A 19,636-nucleotide genomic window follows, 5' to 3' on the forward strand; every position below is an offset into this window, starting at 1 on the left:
GACAAAGCAGTTACATCAGGACAGTTGGCAGTGGCAGGTATGAACGTGGCCCCTCGGGCTTGTCACTCCTCTTTACTGCACTCCCAGTTCATGACACCAGACAGCAAGACATGAGCCAGACAGGGGCAGTGGAAGCTGCAGGAGGATTGAAGTCATGGAGCCAGAGATGAGAGGAAACAGGCCAACTCTGTTTACAAAGGAGCACCAGTGGGAGAGTGGTGTGAGGATTAACATTCCATGCAGGGTCTTTCAGATACATGATCTTCTTCTGTCAGCTCAACTGAAACCCAGGAGGTTTCCTGAAGGTGAAACCAAGACCCTTCTACCTCTGAAGCCGCATTCTGTCTAAGGTCCGTGTTTGGCTGTTTTGAGAGGCTGAGAGACAGGACGCCAAAAGAGTACCTGTCTCACAGGATCTTTCCTGAGAGGAATGGTCTAGCAAGACTGGTCATTATGGGCTTTGGAGTAACACAGGCTTAATGCCACTGGCGACTCCGCCCCTTTTGGTTGTGGAAACTGGGCAAATGCCTCAAGCTTCTTAACCTTCATATAAAAAGCATATATAAGCATATAGCAAGTACTTGATAAATGTCATTTTAGACCCTGTCATTTCTGCTAGCCCTGGACTCCAGCAAGGTCCATTTACAATGGATAGCTGACTATCCATTGTTTGAATGTTGGTAGCACATTTGTGAACAAGAAGAGAGGACAAATAACAAGAGGTTTGGAACTGGAAGAAATTCCAGCCATCGGTTTTAAAAGACGAGGACCAGTCTTCAGAGAGGCCACCAGTGACACTCTGCTCTAAACTTCTTTTTGCCAAAAAAGTGCCACCCTCCATCCAGCCCCCACCCCCATCTCTGCAAGTCCTTACTGGCGAGAGGAGGATACTTTTCTAATTAAAAACTTGTGATATATGGCCTGACAAGTATTCTTAAATGTAATTAAGGGGACCATAGTACAGAATATTTCCATCCGGTTCTAGTTTAGCCAATCTAGTAAATGATCCAAAGGGTCCCGTGCTTAGAGGGCAGTAAGACAGTAAAAACGCCCTAAGACTCCTCCCTGCACAGCACCTGCACCCCCACTGCCCAGGGGGCTGCATCCATCTCCACATGACTCACCCTCCCTGTGCAACGCATGGGGGTAGGGAGGGAAGCGCCAGTATTATCAGCCATCAGCACCCTGGGGTGAACTGATTATCAGGACAACTAAAAACACACCTAATAAAGCCTTGGAGACACATGGCAAGCACCGTGATGGACTAGAAGCGATTTCTAAGCTGAAATGCTGCTTTGAATGCAATGTCAGCTGGATGCTTGGTGAGCAGAAATAGACAAGGGGAAATGGAGCAAGCGCGGCATAGGGGTGAGTGTTGTTCTGATTCCTAAGTTTACCTAAGACTGGGGCCACGGGGTCGGGTGTCCCCTGGGACCTACGTCTCATGCAGCCTGGGGTCCAGAGCTGGCAGGAACAATGGAGATGGGGACCAAAGGCTGTCACCGCTGCTTTTTCTCGAAATGCCCGCCCGGGTCCTGTCTGGGGCTCCCGCCTACGCGCTCATCACGTGCACAGCCCAAACTTTTCAGAGCCGGCCCGAGGCCTGCGGGCCCGGGCGCCAGGGTGGTTTTTAGGGTTTTCTTTCTTTCTTATTTCCCTTCTTCTTCTCCACAGTTGATGATTTTCTGCAGAAAAACAACTGCGAAAAAGAACCTATTTCATTTCCAGTTCCCATCACCGCGATTTCCACATGGATGTGACGTGACCCCAGCTTCCGAAATGCCCAGGTGACTCACGCGGGGACACCCCGGGGCGGGGCGAGGGAGTTTCTCCGGGCGCCTGCAGGGACCGGGCGGGGCGGGGCAGCGGGGCGGGGCAGGGAAAGGGGGCGGGGCGGGGCCCGGAGGCCCGGTCGGGCGGAGGCCGCGCGCGCCCCTCGCCCCCTGCGCCCTCTGGCGGCCGGCTGGACGCACTTCGCAGCCCGACCCAGAGAGTCACGTGACTTTGGAAAGTCCCGTGGAAATCCCCGGGCCTACGACCCGCATACAACTGAAACGGGGCAAAGCAGACTGCGCAGTCTGCAGTCTTCGTGGCGGGCCAAGCGAGCTTGGAGCCCGCGGGGGCGGAGCGGTGAGAGCGGCCGCCAAGAGAGATCACACCCCCAGCCGACCCTGCCAGCGAGCGAGCCCGACCCCGGGCGTCCATGGAGCGTCGCCTCCGCCCGGTCCCTGCCCCGACCCCCGCCTGCGGCGCGCTCCTGCCTTGACCAGGACTTGGGACTTTGCGAAAGGATCGCGGGGCCCGGAGAGGTAACCGCCGCGCCTCCCGGAGAGGTAACCGCCGCGCCTCCCCGTGCCGTCTGCCTCGGGCTCACCGCAGTCAAGGGCTGCGGGTGCATGTTGGGCAGCGACCCCCGGGCTGGCACCGTCTACCTGGCGTTGGTTTTGCAGCGCTCCTGGACTGGGAGTTTGTTGGACGTTTCTGTCTGGGTTTTGAAGTGCTGGGAGTTGAGGTCACCGCTGCAGAGGTTGGAGTGACAGCCCTGGATACCTCCAGCCAGCTGTTCCTTTCAGATAATGCACGGAACTTAAGCTGCCGCTGACTGGTGAAGAGGCGCCCCTCGGGCCCTCCGATCGGGTGGTCGTTGGCGCTTTGCTCCTTTCGTGTCTTTTTTGGAGCCAAGCGTTGCATGCTCATGGCCAAGTAGACCTTGCAGAAGCGCTGCGGCTTTTTCCCAAATTGTGCAGGACCAGCCCGACGGGGCGTAGGGTACCGCAGTGGCCGCCAGCCCGGCGGAGGTGGGGGGCTTCAGTCCCAGAGACAGCTTCCCAGACGCTCACGGGTCCTTGCAGGGGGCTGGGGTCCTGGCGCGGGGTTCAGCTTTTCCAGTAGCAGCAGTGTAAGAGAAGTATGCATGTAGACGTGGGTCTCTGGCCCCTGCTCCAGCCCCTACCCCACGGTTAGACTGTCTTTGTCAGCTGGAGTCGTCCCACATCCTGCCACCTGGCCTCTCAGGAAAGCAGTGGCATTAAGTAAGGAAGGAGCTTAACTCTTTTTGAGCCCGCTTTGTTTTCGGTTCTCCTCGCCTCAGATCTTCTTGCCTTGGAAAGCCAGTCTGGTCAAGTGTCTCAGGGTAGCATTTTGGCAGAACCATTGTTAATTAAAGGGGCTTCTGGACCGCAACCTTAATGTACCAGATTATTGAGCAGCCAATGAATGCCTCATTCTCATTGTTTAAGGTGCTGCTTTGATTTTTTTTTCAATTCTTTGTACTATTTTTGATTTTTTTGGAGAGGCACATCCCCAAATTTGGATGAGGTATTTGTTGATAAATAATTCATCAATTTCCACAATGCAGACAAAAATGTCTGCCCAGAGTGGAAAAATAAAACAAGGGGGAGAAGAGTTTGAGTAACGGAGAAGTTCTGTGGAATCCTAGTGACAAAAGTTGAGAAACTACCTTTAAATAAGACAGTGAGGTAACAAATGTTAAAAAAAAAAAAAAAAAAAAGTTAAGGGTAATATTGCATTGTTTGCCACTTTATAATGTATCTGAAACATTTGTTCTTTAATCTTAAGCGTAGAGTGGTCCAAGAACTGGAAATTTGGGCAGTGGGTTTTGATTTCTAAGGAGGCAGTTTTACAGGCTGTGCAAGGCTAACCCTACCAATGAGATCACACTGGCGTATCCGATATTGACATTTGCACGTCTTGCCTATGGTTTCCAGCTCTCACTATTTTAGATCTTTGGTGAAAAATCTTTAGATTCAGAAGAGAAAAATAAAAGAGTCAGGCAAGCAAAACGAGATAACACCTCGTTTGTTTAAAATCTTCCTACTGCCCATCTCTTTCCATCTGATTGTGGCAGGCACTGTAGCCACAGGTTTGGTGTTGTGGGATTGCAAGGGGCAGGTATTGAAAGACCTGGCTCCTAGGCAAAACTTTGCCCCTGAATGGCTGTGGGATCTGAGCAGTACCTGTAACTCCACTGCCTTAGCTGCAGACTAAGGTGGTAGTGTAATTTCAGGGAAGGGAATAAGGTCATCTTTGACTTTTAGTCCCATCATCAAGCATGGTGATTGGCCTTCAGTAGGTGGTCAGGTAGTGCTTGTTGGGTGGATGGGTGGATGGATGGATGGATGGATGGATGGATGGATGGATGGATGGACGGACGGATGGATGGATGGATAGATGATATTGTGAAAGAGACTTTTGCTGTGCCACAAAGGAAAGGTATATGTGTTATTTTTATCCTGCTATGATTTTGCCCAATTCCACCTGTAGAGGACGTCTGACATCAAAAGAGAGCACCATCTGATCCAGAGAATGACTCCCCCTATGCCTTTCCCAGCAATCAGATTAAGAATCCCAATCTAAAACTATCACCAGAAAACTCCTCAGGAGAAACCATGGGTCATCTAGTCCAACCTCTCTCCTTTGAGTGGGCCACAAGAATTTAGACCACCTTATCAATGGTGTTGAGAGTCTAGACCCACACAGAAGTAGCTACCCTAAAATCTAGGTTTCTTCTCCTCCCTCTTCCATAGGTTTAACATTTTTATTAACTGGAAAGTTGCCCTGGCAAATAAGATGTTGCAGGAATGGAATTAACAATCACTGTGAAATTTCCTAGGGAATGTCTTTGTGCTCTGAAAACTTCTTCATCTTCTTGGAAATTAGGAAGTGTGGCCAGACACCCTACTAAGGGCTAGTAAATCACAGCTGGCTTTTTACAGTGTTCCACACTGGAGAGATCCTACATCATGTTAATTTGCATCATCCTGCGCTGTTGGCATGGGTTGTAGATGCTGGTCTTTGCCACCTTTCCTCCTTCATTTGCCAGAGTGGCCTCCTGGTGGAAACTTCTTTCCTTGTCTACTTCTAGACTTTCATTCCTTCTACTAGTTGATTATGCTTAAAGATTTCAGGGTGAAAAGCCAGGCAGACTTGCCTCTGTGTTGGTACCTGGAGGGTGATGATAAAATTTCATTGGCAGTTGAGTTAAAATGATTGAGCTCCAATATCTGTTCTTAGAAGTATAGAATTTATTGTTCTATTATTATTTTGCGGTTTTTCATTTTTTGTTTTCGTAGAGACCTAGGTCTCACCGTGTTGCCCAGGCTAGTCTCAAACTCCTGAGCTTAAGTGATCCTCCTACCTCGACCTCCCAAAGTGCCAGGATTAAAGGCATGAGCCACTATGCCTAGCCTATTGTTAGTCTGTTTCTTATTCTGATATGAAGTCCGGTGGGGAGGTTCTGAAGGAATGCTGACTGCTCTTAAAATTGCAAAGCATCTTGCTGGAAATGGACTTTTTTATTGATTAGAAAACATTCGGTTTTAACTCTTTATAAACATCAGAATAAACTTCATGAATAAACACTTTATAGATACTTCTCTTTGGGGCTAAAGAGGAAACACCAACCAGCAGCCTAAGTGACAGCATAAAATTGCAAGATTTTTCATAAAGTATTTTACTGTCCTTCCAGCATAGGGAGGGAGTGATAACTCAAGGGTTTGCCCAAGAGCAGGAGTGCTTGGTGGTGGTCTGAGGGGAGGAGCTACAGACTTGTCAGGGCTACTTTGAGCCCTTAACTGGCATCCAGTACTCCCCAAATCCAGTGCTGTTCAGGGTGGCCTCAGAATGAAACGGGAGCTTAAGTTGGTTTTGAGGAGCAGTACCTGTTGCTGACAGACAGGGTTGGCTCCCTGACAAACATTACTGAAAACACGGGTTATTCCCCTCCTCCTCAGTACCCACTCTCTGCCTTCCTTCTCTTGTTTAGGCTAATCTTTTAAAGTGATGTAACTTAAAACAGTCCAGTGTGAGTTAATCTCTGGGGCCAGCTAGTATCCCGGGAGTAGAGGTGCTAAGATCTTTTGCCTACAGATTAGGGTAATGACAAGATCAAACACTGGGGTTTCCTGCAGGCAGCTATAGAGGAGTCGTATTAAAGTCAGGCTAATAGAATGGCTTTTTTTTTTCCTTTCCTTTTCAGGTGTTGGAGAGCACAATGGCTGAACAAGTCCTTCCTCAGGCTTTGTATTTGAGCAATATGCGGAAAGCTGTGAAGATACGGGAGAGAACTCCAGAAGACATTTTTAAACCTACTAATGGGATCATTCATCATTTTAAAACCATGCACCGATACACACTGGAAATGTTCAGAACTTGCCAGTTTTGTCCTCAGTTTCGGGAGATCATCCACAAAGCCCTCATCGACAGAAACATCCAGGCTACCCTGGAAAGCCAGAAGAAACTCAACTGGTGTCGAGAAGTCCGGAAGCTTGTGGCGCTGAAAACGAACGGTAAGACTTGTTCTGTTGTGTTTCTTTTGCCTGGGTGATAGCTCCCGCCTGCTGGATCCCCATTCATGAAGCTTTAATAACACAAGCCCAAACTCAAATCAGTCTTGAGATTTAGTATTGAGACCTTTATATAGAATCTCTATTCGGGGTATGTGATAATAGCGGACTTGTTTTGTGAATCTATTTATTAAGGATATTTTCTGATTGTGTATATTACAGAGCACATTGAGGCTTGGAGAATGCATTTGTAAACACCATACCTCCATTAGGTGATTTGTTTCTAATTCTTGCTAATGTTTAATCATCTGTAAAATACCCTTCTCTGGCCCGTAATGGAAATGTTAAAAGCCTTTAAGTTCAAAAGGAAAGCATGGTGTGAAAACTGGTAGTACATTTGTTTCCCACTGTCATTAGAAAATGCTTGTGATGTTCTTAACGCTTCTTGAATTGGTAGCATTTTATGGGTTAACCAGTGAATGGCTGTTGAAGACATGAAGAACTTCTTTTGTCTCCTCCTCCTCTCTGACCTAGGTTCTATTGCCTATGCCCTGCAAGGTGAAATAGACAGATAGCTGAGATTTTTAGCATGAATTTTAGACTTCACCTTCATTATTTTTAGGGGTTCTTAGTCACTGAATTCCTTCCTGTCTGTGCTGTTCTGCCAATGGCCTTTACCACTAGTAGCTATTTCCTATTCCAAGCTTTACTGTTTTGTTTTTTAATCATTTCCCTTGGGTAAGAATATGTGCATCAACAGGAATGTCAGAGCATACTGTTTCATGCAGGCACAAAATTCTACTCTATGGATGTGCATAATTATGACAATAAGGAAGTTGACTGTACAAGATCAATTAAATGCTCATAGTCTACATAAGAGCAGGAATCTCAGGTCCTTATATCTGTGACAGTCCCAAACCATCCTAATAGAAATAATATGTCCAAGGGCAGAAAATCCTTCTTGACAATGATTACGATAAGAACACTAACTTAATTAACTTCATTCAAAAGCCAAGTACATTAACTTTGGCTTTTTTTGACTTGGGTAACTTAGAGTGATTGGTGGACATGGGTTTTTAAATTTTGATTCTGGGGGCTCTTGTACATTACCCCAACATCTTGCCTAGATTTATGAAACACTGATTCTTAGAAACATAGATAGAAAGAAAACTGGGGATAGCTACTATCTGCATTGTTCTTGGCATTAAATTAAGTGATACGTAGAGGTAGGTAATTATGTGAAGTCATCATCACGGGGTTTATGTGCCTGACAATTTGTGGTTTTAATCATCTCCCATTTGTTACCAAAAAGAGATGGAGTCAACTTTGGGGGAGTTGGAAACAAAGATTCTGCTGAATTAAAAATGTGGTAGAAAGAGGAACACCTTATTAAGAGAATTAACTGACTTTTAGCTTTATTTCCTTAAGAAAGGAAATGCTCTATTTCCACTAGAAAAAAAAAAGGAATATAAATAGGAAACACTTATTTTGTAAACATGTCATTTAAATCAACAAGGAGCCACACTACAAATAAAACTACAAAAGCAGGTGCATTTTGGTAACATTTTCTGGGAAATCATTTTTAGACTCAGAATCCTTTTGTTTCTTCACTTTCAAGAAAACTCCTTAAGATTCTAAAAAAGGAAGAAAAGATATTTAGGGAGGGAGGAAAACAAATGACTTTTTCTTTGATTTTAATTAGCACCTTTTAAAAAAAAATTAATCCTTCCCCTGATAGGAGGGTTCTTCAAAGGCAATATCTGTTTGGGGAGGGGGTGATTCACAAGTTTGCATTTGAGGATATGAGACTGCGGTGAATGAGGAAGGGAGTAGGTGGCATAAAATTGAAACTTCATGTGAAAAATTCCAGCGTCTATTGGCTGCAGCGATTTCACTTGTATAATGAGTAGCCCTATTCCAGCTCACCCTGACCACACCCACTTGGAAAGTCCAGGGTGCACTTCGCAGTTTAAATGTCTACACACCAGAACAAAAAGTACAATAGCTGTTGCTCAATTGCTAGTCAAATAACTTAGCACTGGGGAATTCCAGATGTTACTTAGGGAATTTTATACTGGTGCATCTCAATAAAGAACTGAAAGTAAGCACAAGAAGAAAAAAAGCCTTATCTTTGCTCTAGATTTTGCAAAGGGGAAATTTCAACAGAATGCAATCATTGCTACACGTCTGCCAAGACACAAGGCTTGGACGATCTTTTTTGTTCATTTGTTTGAATACTTAGCTAGTTTTTCTAAATGTATAAATTGAAGGAATACTGGCTGTGGAAGTATATTTGAGGGTTTTTTGGTTTCTTTACAGTTTGACTGTAATTACAATTTGATAAAATTTCAAATAGCTTTATTGCCCTACTTATAGAGTAATGTAAGAAACAATGTAACTTTTCATTATAAAAATTATTTTGCACTTGCCAAAGGAGATTAAGGAGTTAACTTCTTTTGTTTTAAACATTCCCCCAAAATATTTATTGTTTGGGGGTTGAAAAAAAATGCAGCCCATTGAATTGTGAGTTTTAAACTGGAAAGGTCACAGATTAATGGCATACAATTAAACCTGTTTTTTTGTTTGTTTTTCTTCTCAAAATGTTAGCCCTAAACACTGAATTATTTTCAGATTTAGACACCCAGGTGCTTTTTAACTTTTGTACTTTACAGTTACTAACAAGCAGGTTTGCATAAGGCATTTTTGAGAGCCGGACTAGCAGGCCATAGGTAATTCAGTGTTGTCAACATGACTTTACACACCAGGAGAGGAAACTCCCAGGGCCCAAAGGCTAAAGTGGAATGGTCAAGTCATTTGCCATTGAGTCATAGCCAGACCATCCCTGTCTAGCAAGCCATGCCTGCTTCCTGGTTTGTGCATGTTGCCCTGTGTGCTCCTCCTTAGAACTAGAGAGCAGCAATGCCAGTGCCTTCACCAGCAAATCAAGGGATGGTAGGAAGGGATAGGGCTTTAGAGATCATCACTTACTGCCCTCATTTCACAGGAGGAAAAATGCCCAGAGAACTTAAGGAATTTCCCCCAGGTCACCTAAACTAGTTAGGAGCAGAGTTAAGCTAGAACCAAGGTCCCCTGGCTCCTTTGCAGTTGGTGTCATTCATTAAAAAGAAGAATAAAAAGAACTCTTTTTTCCTTAAAGCTGTCATCATCTTGTGAAATATCAGTTTGCTCTTGACTAGGAAATTAAATCAAATTAAACCATTCAGTCCCCTAGAATAGCAGTAGGGCTGGTTTATTCTGAAAACCTTTGCTGGGTCTTACATGCAGATAACTTGACTTTCCTTCTCTTCTCCTCCTTTCTGTCCTCAGGTGACGGCAATTGCCTCATGCATGCCACTTCTCAGTACATGTGGGGTGTTCAGGACACAGACTTGGTACTGAGGAAAGCGCTGTTCAGCACGCTCAAGGAAACAGACACACGCAACTTTAAATTCCGCTGGCAACTGGAGTCTCTCAAATCTCAGGAATTTGTTGAAACGGGGCTTTGCTATGATACTCGGGTATGTTTTTCCCCCTAATTATCTACTAACAGAGCTCCATGGTGGGCATAGGGTACCCCTGGGCGAGTCCCTGCCCTCTGGTAGCATCTGATGGACTAGGTCACATGAATTTGGCTAAGCGAAGCATACTCAATGGAAAACACCAGAAACCTCCAGTGGGACTCACCCAAGGCTTTTGCCCTGCTTTTGGTTAGCAGATTCCCAGCTGTGGATCTGTTCCTGTAGCAGTGAGTCTTTTGATCATGGCCTTTTCCACTGGTGTTTTGTTGTTTTTCAGTTTGATTGCCCTTAGCTTTGCTGAGCCAGCCAGTAAGATTAAGACACGTGCCTCACCATCCTCAGTCACAAGTTTGGAATTTTTGTGAACATTTGGATAAGGGGCTGCAATATGATACCTCATCAGGGATTTTTTTTTTAAAGCAGGTGCTGTCCCCGTCCTCCCCAACTTTTGAGTTTGCCTTGTAGTGGAAAAAAGTAAAGGAAGAAAACCGAAATGGGGAAAAAAGGGTGATCATTTGAATGATGGTTTCATGAAAGGGGGAAAATAAGCTGAGTTATATAAATGAATAATTGTAGAGTGATGTCAGAATGACTTTTTAGTACAGGGAGTACAGGATACATTCAAGCTTTTTTTTCACCCCGCTCCCCTTAGAACTGGAATGATGAATGGGACAATCTTATCAAAATGGCTTCCACAGACACACCCATGGCCCGAAGTGGACTTCAGTACAACTCACTGGAAGAAATACACATATTTGTCCTTTGCAACATCCTCAGAAGGCCAATCATTGTCATTTCAGGTGAGATGCCTGCAGATCACGGATCTGTACTTAAATGCTTTCAGCCTTACGCCTTGGCTCTTGGAGAAAACCACACTGCCAAAGTTCAGGTAACAGAGTTCAATGGAATTTGATGAAAGTCACCTAAGGGCCTCATTTTCCTTTCTCTTTCTTTGAACAGACAAAATGCTAAGAAGTTTGGAATCAGGTTCCAATTTCGCCCCTTTGAAAGTGGGTGGAATTTACTTGCCTCTCCATTGGCCTGCCCAGGAATGCTACAGATACCCCATTGTTCTCGGCTATGACAGCCATCATTTTGTACCCTTGGTGACCCTGAAGGACAGTGGGCCTGGTGAGAAAACTGCATTAATTCACATTTATAACTAGACACTGAAACATCAGGGTTTTCCTTTTTGCTTCTTATTAAAACAGTCTTATTTAAGTATATTATTTTTATTTAAATATATTGTTCTGTGACTTGCTTGGTTAGTAAGAGTAATGCAGCAGCAGTAATCATAATACCCTCATATCTTTTTGAATATGACTTGGAAAGTACTTTCATACATGATAAATTAAGGCGCACAGTGCTCTTAATACAGTGCCTGGTATGGAGCAAGTAAATGCCTGTCAGGTTAGTTTTTTTCTTTTTGAGACAGGGTTTCCCTCCATTGTCCAGGCTGGAGTGCAGTGGCACAATCATGGCTCACTGCAGCCTCAACCCCCTGGGCTCAAGCAGTCTCCCGCTTTGGCCTCTCAAAGTTACAGGCACGAGCCACCATGCCTGGCCTGTTAGCTGTTATTTTAATAGCTTCATGTGGAATAAGCACTGTGCTTTGGAAATATTATTGTATTGCATTTTTATCCTTTTAGCATTCTTGTGAGATGTAGGCCTTGGTAGCCTTATTTTACTTATTAGACAGTTAAAGCTCAGAGAGGTCAACTAACCTGCCTAATGCCACACAGCTTGATAGTGACAAAGCTAGGATTCAAACTCAGGTCAGTCTGATTCTAAAGCCTGGGACTTTAACCAATAAGATCCACCACCTCCAGGCTGGTTAATGTTATGTGAGTTTCCTGGAAACAGTGCATTTTTATATTAGATTGTAGCACATTTTGTTTTCCCATTTGGGTTTAACTGTGGCTAAGAATACTTTTCTATTCTGTAAGTTATATCTTTTATACATTTTCAAAATGAGATCTACTTACCTATCGCCTTGTTTAGTAGAATACTGTTTTACTTATGTATTATTTTTTTCCTTAGAAATCCGAGCTGTTCCACTTGTTAACAGAGACCGAGGAAGATTTGAAGACTTAAAAGTTCACTTTTTGACAGATCCTGAAAATGAGATGAAGGAGAAGCTCTTAAAAGAGTACTTAATGGTGATAGAAATCCCCGTCCAAGGCTGGGACCATGGCACAACTCATCTCATCAATGCCGCAAAGTAAGCAGTTTATGTTCAGCTCTCTCCTGTGTCATCTGTAACTGTCTTTAACCTCAGCCACCTGAGTTGCTGCCACCCTGAAGCTCAACAGTAGAGTGATTTAATGGGAAACAAATTCAGAGTCTTGTGCATGGTTAGAGAGGATTATGTAAGGCAGTACTAACTTGGGTTTCAAATCAAAACACGTCATTTATCCATAATGATTTTCCTGGATATCTGGATCCCAAAAGTCAGAATTGCAGAATTACGGGTTTTCAAAGTGCATTTACATCAAGGATAGTTGTTGTTTCTTGTTTTTGTATTTTAATTACTCTGGTACATATTAAAAAGACTAGTGAAAACACTTGGAAACAAAAGCCTTTCTCTCTTGGCTTCTTGGTAAGAACAGGCACATCAGACATAGATGGAGCTGTAGAATTGTTTATGTTGCAGCTCATGATTCTGCCACATGGAAATGGGAGGAAAGCCCCAGAATACCCATTGTGCAGGTATCCGGTCTTTAAACATTGGCTTTATGTTAAAGAGATGCCTGTTTCTGAGCACTTGAAACGCACAACAGATGACAAGGAAGCCGTAAGAGAATCTGTCTCTCAATGTGGAGATTAGCAAATTACAGAGTCAACAGTAAATAGACAAGTGCCTTTGAGTGTGTCTGCGTCTTAGTTACTCATGGCTGCTAATGCTGGTGGAGACCAGACACAAGTTTAAAGTTAGTAACAGCAAAATACCCAACCTGAGGTTCCAAAGTAGTTTGTACTATAAAGTAGACTAGTCCCAAACCAATGGCCTCAGTAATATTTTACTCAGAATTTGATCTCTAAGAAATTGGAAAGTCAACTGATTTTTCTTAGCCCTGTTTTAGAACTATCTATAATTTTTGGATGGACCAAGATTGATTAAATGAAACTGTGATTTTAAAAATAAGGAAGTCTTAGCAAACTAACTGACATCATTCTTGACTCGAACATGTTGGGAAATGTGTCAGACCATGTTGCGTGAAAAGTGTGAGCTCTTCATCACAGGCCTGCATTTCAGTGAATGGTTCTACAATTCTTGCCATAATCCACATTCTAAAACTTTGTTCTATGAGCTAATGATGTAAAATCTTGTGTGTGATTTTGTGTATTCTCACACATATTTTTTCCTTTTGGTCTTCAGGTTGGATGAAGCTAACTTACCAAAAGAAATCAACCTGGTAGATGATTACTTTGAACTTGTTCAGCATGAGTACAAGAAATGGCAGGAAAACAGCGAGCAGGGGAGGAGAGAGGGGCACGCCCAGAATCCCATGGAACCTTCCGTGCCCCAGCTTTCTCTCATGGATGTAAAATGTGAAACGCCCAACTGCCCCTTCTTCATGTCTGTGAACACCCAGCCTTTATGCCATGAGTGCTCAGAGAGGCGGCAAAAGAATCAAAACAAACTCCCAAAGCTGAACTCCAAGCCGGGCCCTGAGGGGCTCCCTGGCATGGCGCTCGGGGCCTCTCGGGGAGAAGCCTATGAGCCCTTGGCGTGGAACCCCGAGGAGTCCACTGGGGGGCCTCATTCGGCCCCACCGACAGCACCCAGCCCTTTTCTGTTCAGTGAGACCACTGCCATGAAGTGCAGGAGCCCCGGCTGCCCCTTCACACTGAATGTGCAGCACAACGGATTTTGTGAACGTTGCCACAACGCCCGGCAACTTCACGCCAGCCACGCCCCAGACCACACAAGGCACTTGGATCCCGGGAAGTGCCAAGCCTGCCTCCAGGATGTCACCAGGACATTTAATGGGATCTGCAGTACTTGCTTCAAAAGGACTACAGCAGAGGCCTCCTCCAGCCTCAGCACCAGCCTCCCTCCTTCCTGTCACCAGCGTTCCAAGTCAGATCCCTCGCAGCTCCTCCGGAGCCCCTCCCCGCGTTCTTGCCACAGAGCTGGAAACGACGCCCCTGCTGGCTGCCTGTCTCAAGCTGCACGGACTCCTGGGGACAGGACGGGGACGAGCAAGTGCAGAAAAGCCGGCTGCGTGTATTTTGGGACTCCAGAAAACAAGGGCTTTTGCACACTGTGTTTCATCGAGTACAGAGAAAACAAACGTGAGTGAAATGGTTGACTTCCTAACACAGCGGCTGCTGTCCAGAAGGGGTTTTGTTCCTGACCTTTAAGAAAAAAAGCCCATGTAGGCAGGCAGGCAGAACGGTCAGGACCTACCGTCCTTTTCTACCGGCTTGTGCAGGGGACAGTCACGGTAGCCCTGCCAGCCGCCCATGGAGGCAAAAGGCACTGCGTGATTACAGCAGCTCCTAATATCACATTCCAAAAACCAGAGTGCCCTGTAGACAGAGCTCATGGGATGTGCTTTTACTAGACCATTCAGGTCTGGCATATCTAAGAGAGTCTAAGTTTAAACTAGACTTATTTTGCAACTTAGATATAATAGAACAATCTTAAAATCTGAAGAGTAGTAACTGGAGAGAAGGAAGTCTCTGTTGACACTGTAAGGAAACAGATGTGGTTTTGGAAATCTCTCATTCGAAAGAAGGGTGATCAGGTAACGCCTGCTCTTTGCCTGTTCCTGTGACCAATCAGTGCTTCAAGTTCAAAATGAGAGACTGGTGAAGCCAAAGATGCTTCCATAATAGGGATGTTATTTCTTTTGCTGAATTTATAGACTTCAATATATACATATATATATTTCTATACATTTAAGGCTGGCCTAATCTGTATTTGGAACCCATTTATTTCTCTACTGTCAGCATCTCTGTATCGGTGGGGTGACCCCCATGTGGTACTAACTAGCATCCATTCTCGTGTAGATTTTGCTGCTGCCTCAGGGAAAGTCAGTCCCACAGCGTCCAGGTTCCAGAACACCATTCCGTGCCTGGGGAGGGAATGCGGCACCCTTGGAAGCACCATGTTTGAAGGATACTGCCAGAAGTGTTTCATTGAAGCTCAGAATCAGAGATTTCATGAGGCCAAAAGGACAGAAGAGCAACTGGTGAGACATTTTGAGGAGCTTTCCCTCCCTCCCGTGTGTTCGATGCTTTTTGCTGGAGCGTTTTCTTCCGACAGTGACAAGCAGGCTTTCCTCTCTGCCAGGTTCTGTCTCCTCATGATAAAGGATTAATTCAGAACCTGAAGGGGAATGTCCATGTCACTGTGGCTCCCCAGGTCCGAAATGCTACCTCCGATTTTCATGCTCCAAGTATGCTTTCAAATTTATTTTAAAAACAAAGAAACACAGCCATTGCATAAAACTTCTTCAAGCCTCCAAAAAGCCAGATGGTGATCAGAGGCTTCTTTGATTTGTAAGAGAAGCACAGACATCTAAAAAGCAGCCCTTCTTAAATAATCCTTTATCATAAGGAGCGAACAGACAGAGCTTCCCAGGGGCCTCCACTTAATGGCACGTCAGAAAAGCCAGCTTTGACAGATAGGTGTGTCGCCTGTTGCTCACAGAATGGTAGGGAAGCTATGTAAGAACACTGGTTTTTGGTCCCAACAGAAGAGAGCCAGGGAAAGTTTGCAGGCCAACTTAGGCTTGGCGGTTTTCCTCAGCCTCCCTGGGGGCCAAGTCAGCTTTCCTTGAGACTGGAAAGAAACATCCTTCGAGAGCTCTGGCTCATAGACTGCAATGCTCTCCTGTTCCCTTGCTCAGGCAGGTAAAGCTCTTTGTAGACTCCACACTCTCCAATGAGATTTCATTGTGCTCTCCCTAAGAAATGTGAGCAATAGTTTCCTGACTTTTTAATGATCTGCCTGTTCTTTCCACTCAGAGATCGAGCCAGCGCAGAGATGTGCCTCGAACCACACAAAGCACCTCAAGGCCCAAGTGCGCCCGGGCCTCCTGCAAGAACATCCTGGCCTGCCGCAGCGAGGAGCTCTGCATGGAGTGTCAGCATCCCAACCAGAGGATGGGCCCCGGGGCCCACCGGGGTGAGCCTGCCCCCGAAGACCCCCCCAAGCAGCGCTGCCGGGCCCCCGCCTGTGATCATTTTGGCAATGCCAAGTGCAACGGCTACTGCAACGAATGCTTTCAGTTCAAGCAGATGTATGGCTAACCGGAAACAGGTGGGTCACCTCCTGCAAGAAGTGGGGCCTCGAGCTGTCAGTCATCATGGTGCTATCCTCTGAACCCCTCAGCTGCCACTGCAACAGTGGGCTTAAGGGTGTCTGAGCAGGAGAGGAAAGATAAGCTCTTCGTGGTGCCCACGATGCTCAGGTTTGGTAACCCGGGAGTGTTCCCAGGTGGCCTTAGAAAGCAAAGCTTGTAACTGGCAAGGGATGATGTCAGATTCAGCCCAAGGTTCCTCCTCTCCTACCAAGCAGGAGGCCAGGAACTTCTTTGGACTTGGAAGGTGTGCGGGGACTGGCCGAGGCCCCTGCACCCTGTGCATCAGGACTGCTTCATCGTCTTGGCTGAGAAAGGGAAAAGACACACAAGTCGGGTGGGTTGGAGAAGCCAGAGCCATTCCACCTCCCCTCCCCCAGCATCTCTCAGAGATGTGAAGCCAGATCCTCATGGCAGCGAGGCCCTCTGCAAGAAGCTCAAGGAAGCTCAGGGAAAATGGACGTATTCAGAGAGTGTTTGTAGTTCATGGTTTTTCCCTACCTGCCCGGTTCCTTTCCTGAGGACCCGGCAGAAATGCAGAACCATCCATGGACTGTGATTCTGAGGCTGCTGAGACTGAACATGTTCACATTGACAGAAAAACAAGCTGCTCTTTATAATATGCACCTTTTAAAAAATTAGAATATTTTAGTGGGAAGACGTGTAACTCTTTGGGTTATTACTGTCTTTACTTCTAAAGAAGTTAGCTTGAATTGAGGAGTAAAAGTGTGTACATATATAATATACCCTTACATTATGTATGAGGGATTTTTTTAAATTATATTGAAATGCTGCCCTAGAAGTATAATAGGAAGGCTAAATAATAATAACCTGTTTTCTGGTTGTTGTTGGGGCATGAGCTTGTGTATACACTGCTTGCATAAACTCAACCAGCTGCCTTTTTAAAGGGAGCTCTAGTCCTTTTTGTGTAATTCACTTTATTTATTACAAACTTCAAGATTATTTAAGTGAAGATATTTCTTCAGCTCTTGGGAAAATGCCACAGTGTTCTCCTGAGAGAACATCCTTGCTTTGAGTCAGGTTGTGGGCAAGTTCCTGACCACAGGGAGTAAATTGGCCTCTTTGATACACTTTTGCTTGCCTCCCCAGGAAAGAAGGAATTGCATCCAAGGTATACATACATATTCATCGATGTTTCGTGCTTCTCCTTATGAAACTCCAGCTATGTAATAAAAAACTATACTCTGTGTTCTGTTAATGCCTCTGAGTGTCCTACCTCCTTGGAGATGAGATAGGGAAGGAGCAGGGATGAGACTGGCGATGGTCACAGGGAAAGATGTGGCCTTTTGTGATGGTTTTATTTTCTGTTAACACTGTGTCCTGGGGGGGCTGGGAAGTCCCCTGCATCCCATGGTACCCTGGTATTGGGACAGCAAAAGCCAGTAACCATGAGTATGAGGAAATCTCTTTCTGTTGCTGGCTTACAGTTTCTCTGTGTGCTTTGTGGTTGCTGTCATATTTGCTCTAGAAAAAAAAAAAAAAAAAGGAGGGGAAATGCATTTTCCCCAGAGATAAAGGCTGCCATTTTGGGGGTCTGTACTTATGGCCTGAAAATATTTGTGATCCATAACTCTACACAGCCTTTACTCATACTATTAGGCACACTTTCCCCTTAGAGCTCCCTAAGTTTTTCCCAGACAAATCTTTATAATTTCTTTCCAAAGATACCAAATAAACTTCAGTGTTTTCATCTAATTCTCTTAAAGTTGATATCTTAATATTTTGTGTTGATCATTATTTCCATTCTTAATGTGAAAAAAAGTAATTATTTATACTTATTATAAAAAGTATTTGAAATTTGCACATTTAATTGTCCCTAATAGAAAGCCACCTATTCTTTGTTGGATTTCTTCAAGTTTTTCTAAATAAATGTAACTTTTCACAAGAGTCAACATTAAAAAATAAATTATTTAAGAACAGATTGTGATGTTTTCAATTGATGAATGCTGAAAGAAAAAGAAAGGCTCAGATATTAAGACTGTGCTTCCTAAGCAGCTTTATTTTGAGGTGCACCTGAGCAATGCACACATCTCTCATCCATGGTAGCAAGGCAGCTTTTCATAAATAACTGTATGAGGTCCAGGCCCAGTCCTCAAGCACAAGCCCCCGCTTGACAATGAAGACACTCTTCCTCTGATGGGAAGAGGAAAGGGATGCTAGGACCCTGTGGCCCTTTTAAGCTTCCTGCCCTAAACTTTTATAAAGTGAAGAAAGAGAAAACAAGAGGGAGGAGGAGGGAAAGACAGGAAAGAGAGAAGTAGGCAGGAAGGAAGGAAGACTGATGTAAGATCTCCTGGGTCAGACAAAGCAGAGGAGGCAGCGTGGCTGTGCTGGCTGCCAGAACCAGGAAATTAAAAAATAACACATTCCTCCATGCGCAAGCCTTCATCCCCACCTCCCATCCAGTACAAATGGACTCACAGACGACTGATTCAGCAGGACTGCGCAGCTCCCAGAATCTACTTTTTTAAGCTCCTCGGGTGATCTGGATGATTAGCCAGATTTTAGAATCACACTTTAAAAAATATATTTATAATTTTTTTTTAACTTTTTAACTTCTAAAGTAGAAAACTTTAATAAAAAAGTGACAAGTACTATAAAGAGCCACTCTATAGCCATCCTCCAGTTTCAATAATTACCAACGTTCTGCCCAATTTATTTCATCTATCACATCCTCTTTTTTGTTTTCCCTGGACTACTTGAAAGCAAATCCCAGATATTGTGTCTTCATACCCATAAATATTTCAGTGTGCACCTCTAATTGAATAGAATATGTCCTTTTAACATAACTACCATTATCAGAGCCAGCTAAATTATTTTATTCTTTAATATCCAAATTCCAAGTATGTATTCTAATTTCTCAGTTTATCCACCATACAAGACAAAGTCTTATTGCTTTCGTTTAGTAAGGATCTTTTCTTTTTTTTTTAATGTTTAGCAATATTTATTAGGGCATATACCTACCTTATGATCCAAAAATTCCAATCCTAGGTATACACTCAATGGTATACACTCTACTCCTAGCTATACACCCATAAAACAGAAATGCATGCATATGTTCACCAAAATATGGTACTAAAATGTTCATCTCAGCAGTATTCATAATAGCTCCAAACTACAAACGATCCAAATGTTCATTAACAGGAGAAAAGAGAAATACATTGTGGTATATTCATATAATGGATTATCATATAGCAGTAAGAGTGAATAGGCACCTGTAGTTCCAGCTACTCAGGAGGCTGAGGTGGAGAACTGCTTAAGGCTACAGTGAGTTATAAGGCTTTATTTATTTATTTATTTTTGAGACAGAGTCTTTTTAAAATTTTTTTTTATTATACTTTAAGTTCTGGGATACATGTGTAGAACGTTCAGGTTTGTTACATAGGTATACATGTGCCATAGTGGTTTGCTGCGCCCATCAACCCATCATCTACGTTAGGTATTTCTACTAATGCTGTGCCTCTCCTAGCCCCCCTAC

At 44.3% G+C, this 19,636-nt stretch overlaps 1 protein-coding gene across 6 annotated transcripts; it reads left to right on the forward strand.

Moving 5' to 3' along the window:
* The first annotated feature begins 232 nt into the window (after positions 1-232).
* On the forward strand, positions 233-18,077 carry TNFAIP3 (TNF alpha induced protein 3). 6 transcript variants are annotated; one of them, XM_063813504.1, is made up of 10 exons: positions 233-1,368; positions 1,675-1,787; positions 5,999-6,308; positions 9,633-9,823; positions 10,476-10,623; positions 10,784-10,954; positions 11,864-12,044; positions 13,203-14,122; positions 14,843-15,024; positions 15,803-18,077. In XM_063813504.1, exons 3-10 carry the CDS (start codon positions 6,014-6,016, stop codon positions 16,085-16,087), a joined length of 2,373 nt encoding a protein of 790 aa, XP_063669574.1. In that variant the 5' UTR covers positions 233-1,368; positions 1,675-1,787; positions 5,999-6,013; the 3' UTR covers positions 16,088-18,077. The 6 variants fall into 6 exon arrangements, with proteins under 6 accessions (XP_063669574.1, XP_003950970.2, XP_527515.4 ...); XM_003950921.6 differs by lacking the exons at positions 233-1,368; positions 1,675-1,787 and adding an exon at positions 1,892-2,333; XM_527515.9 differs by lacking the exons at positions 233-1,368; positions 1,675-1,787 and adding an exon at positions 1,954-2,309.
* The last annotated feature ends 1,559 nt before the right edge of the window (positions 18,078-19,636 follow it).

The sequence above is a fragment of the Pan troglodytes genome, chromosome 5, assembly GCF_028858775.2.
Source record: "Pan troglodytes isolate AG18354 chromosome 5, NHGRI_mPanTro3-v2.0_pri, whole genome shotgun sequence".
In the NCBI taxonomy this organism is placed as follows: Eukaryota; Metazoa; Chordata; class Mammalia; order Primates; family Hominidae; genus Pan; species Pan troglodytes.

What these genes read in the sequence shown, in the direction of transcription:
- TNFAIP3 (XM_063813504.1), top strand. Translation starts at nt 6,014, where the DNA reads ATGGCTGAACAAGTCCTTCCTCAGGCTTTGTATTTGAGCAATATGCGG. An exon ending in CGAGTACAGAGAAAACAAAC is followed by an intron (nt 14,123 to 14,842) that starts GTGAGTGAAATG and finishes ATTCTCGTGTAG; the next exon opens with ATTTTGCTGCTGCCTCAGGG. An exon ending in AAAGGACAGAAGAGCAACTG is followed by an intron (nt 15,025 to 15,802) that starts GTGAGACATTTT and finishes CTTTCCACTCAG; the next exon opens with AGATCGAGCCAGCGCAGAGA.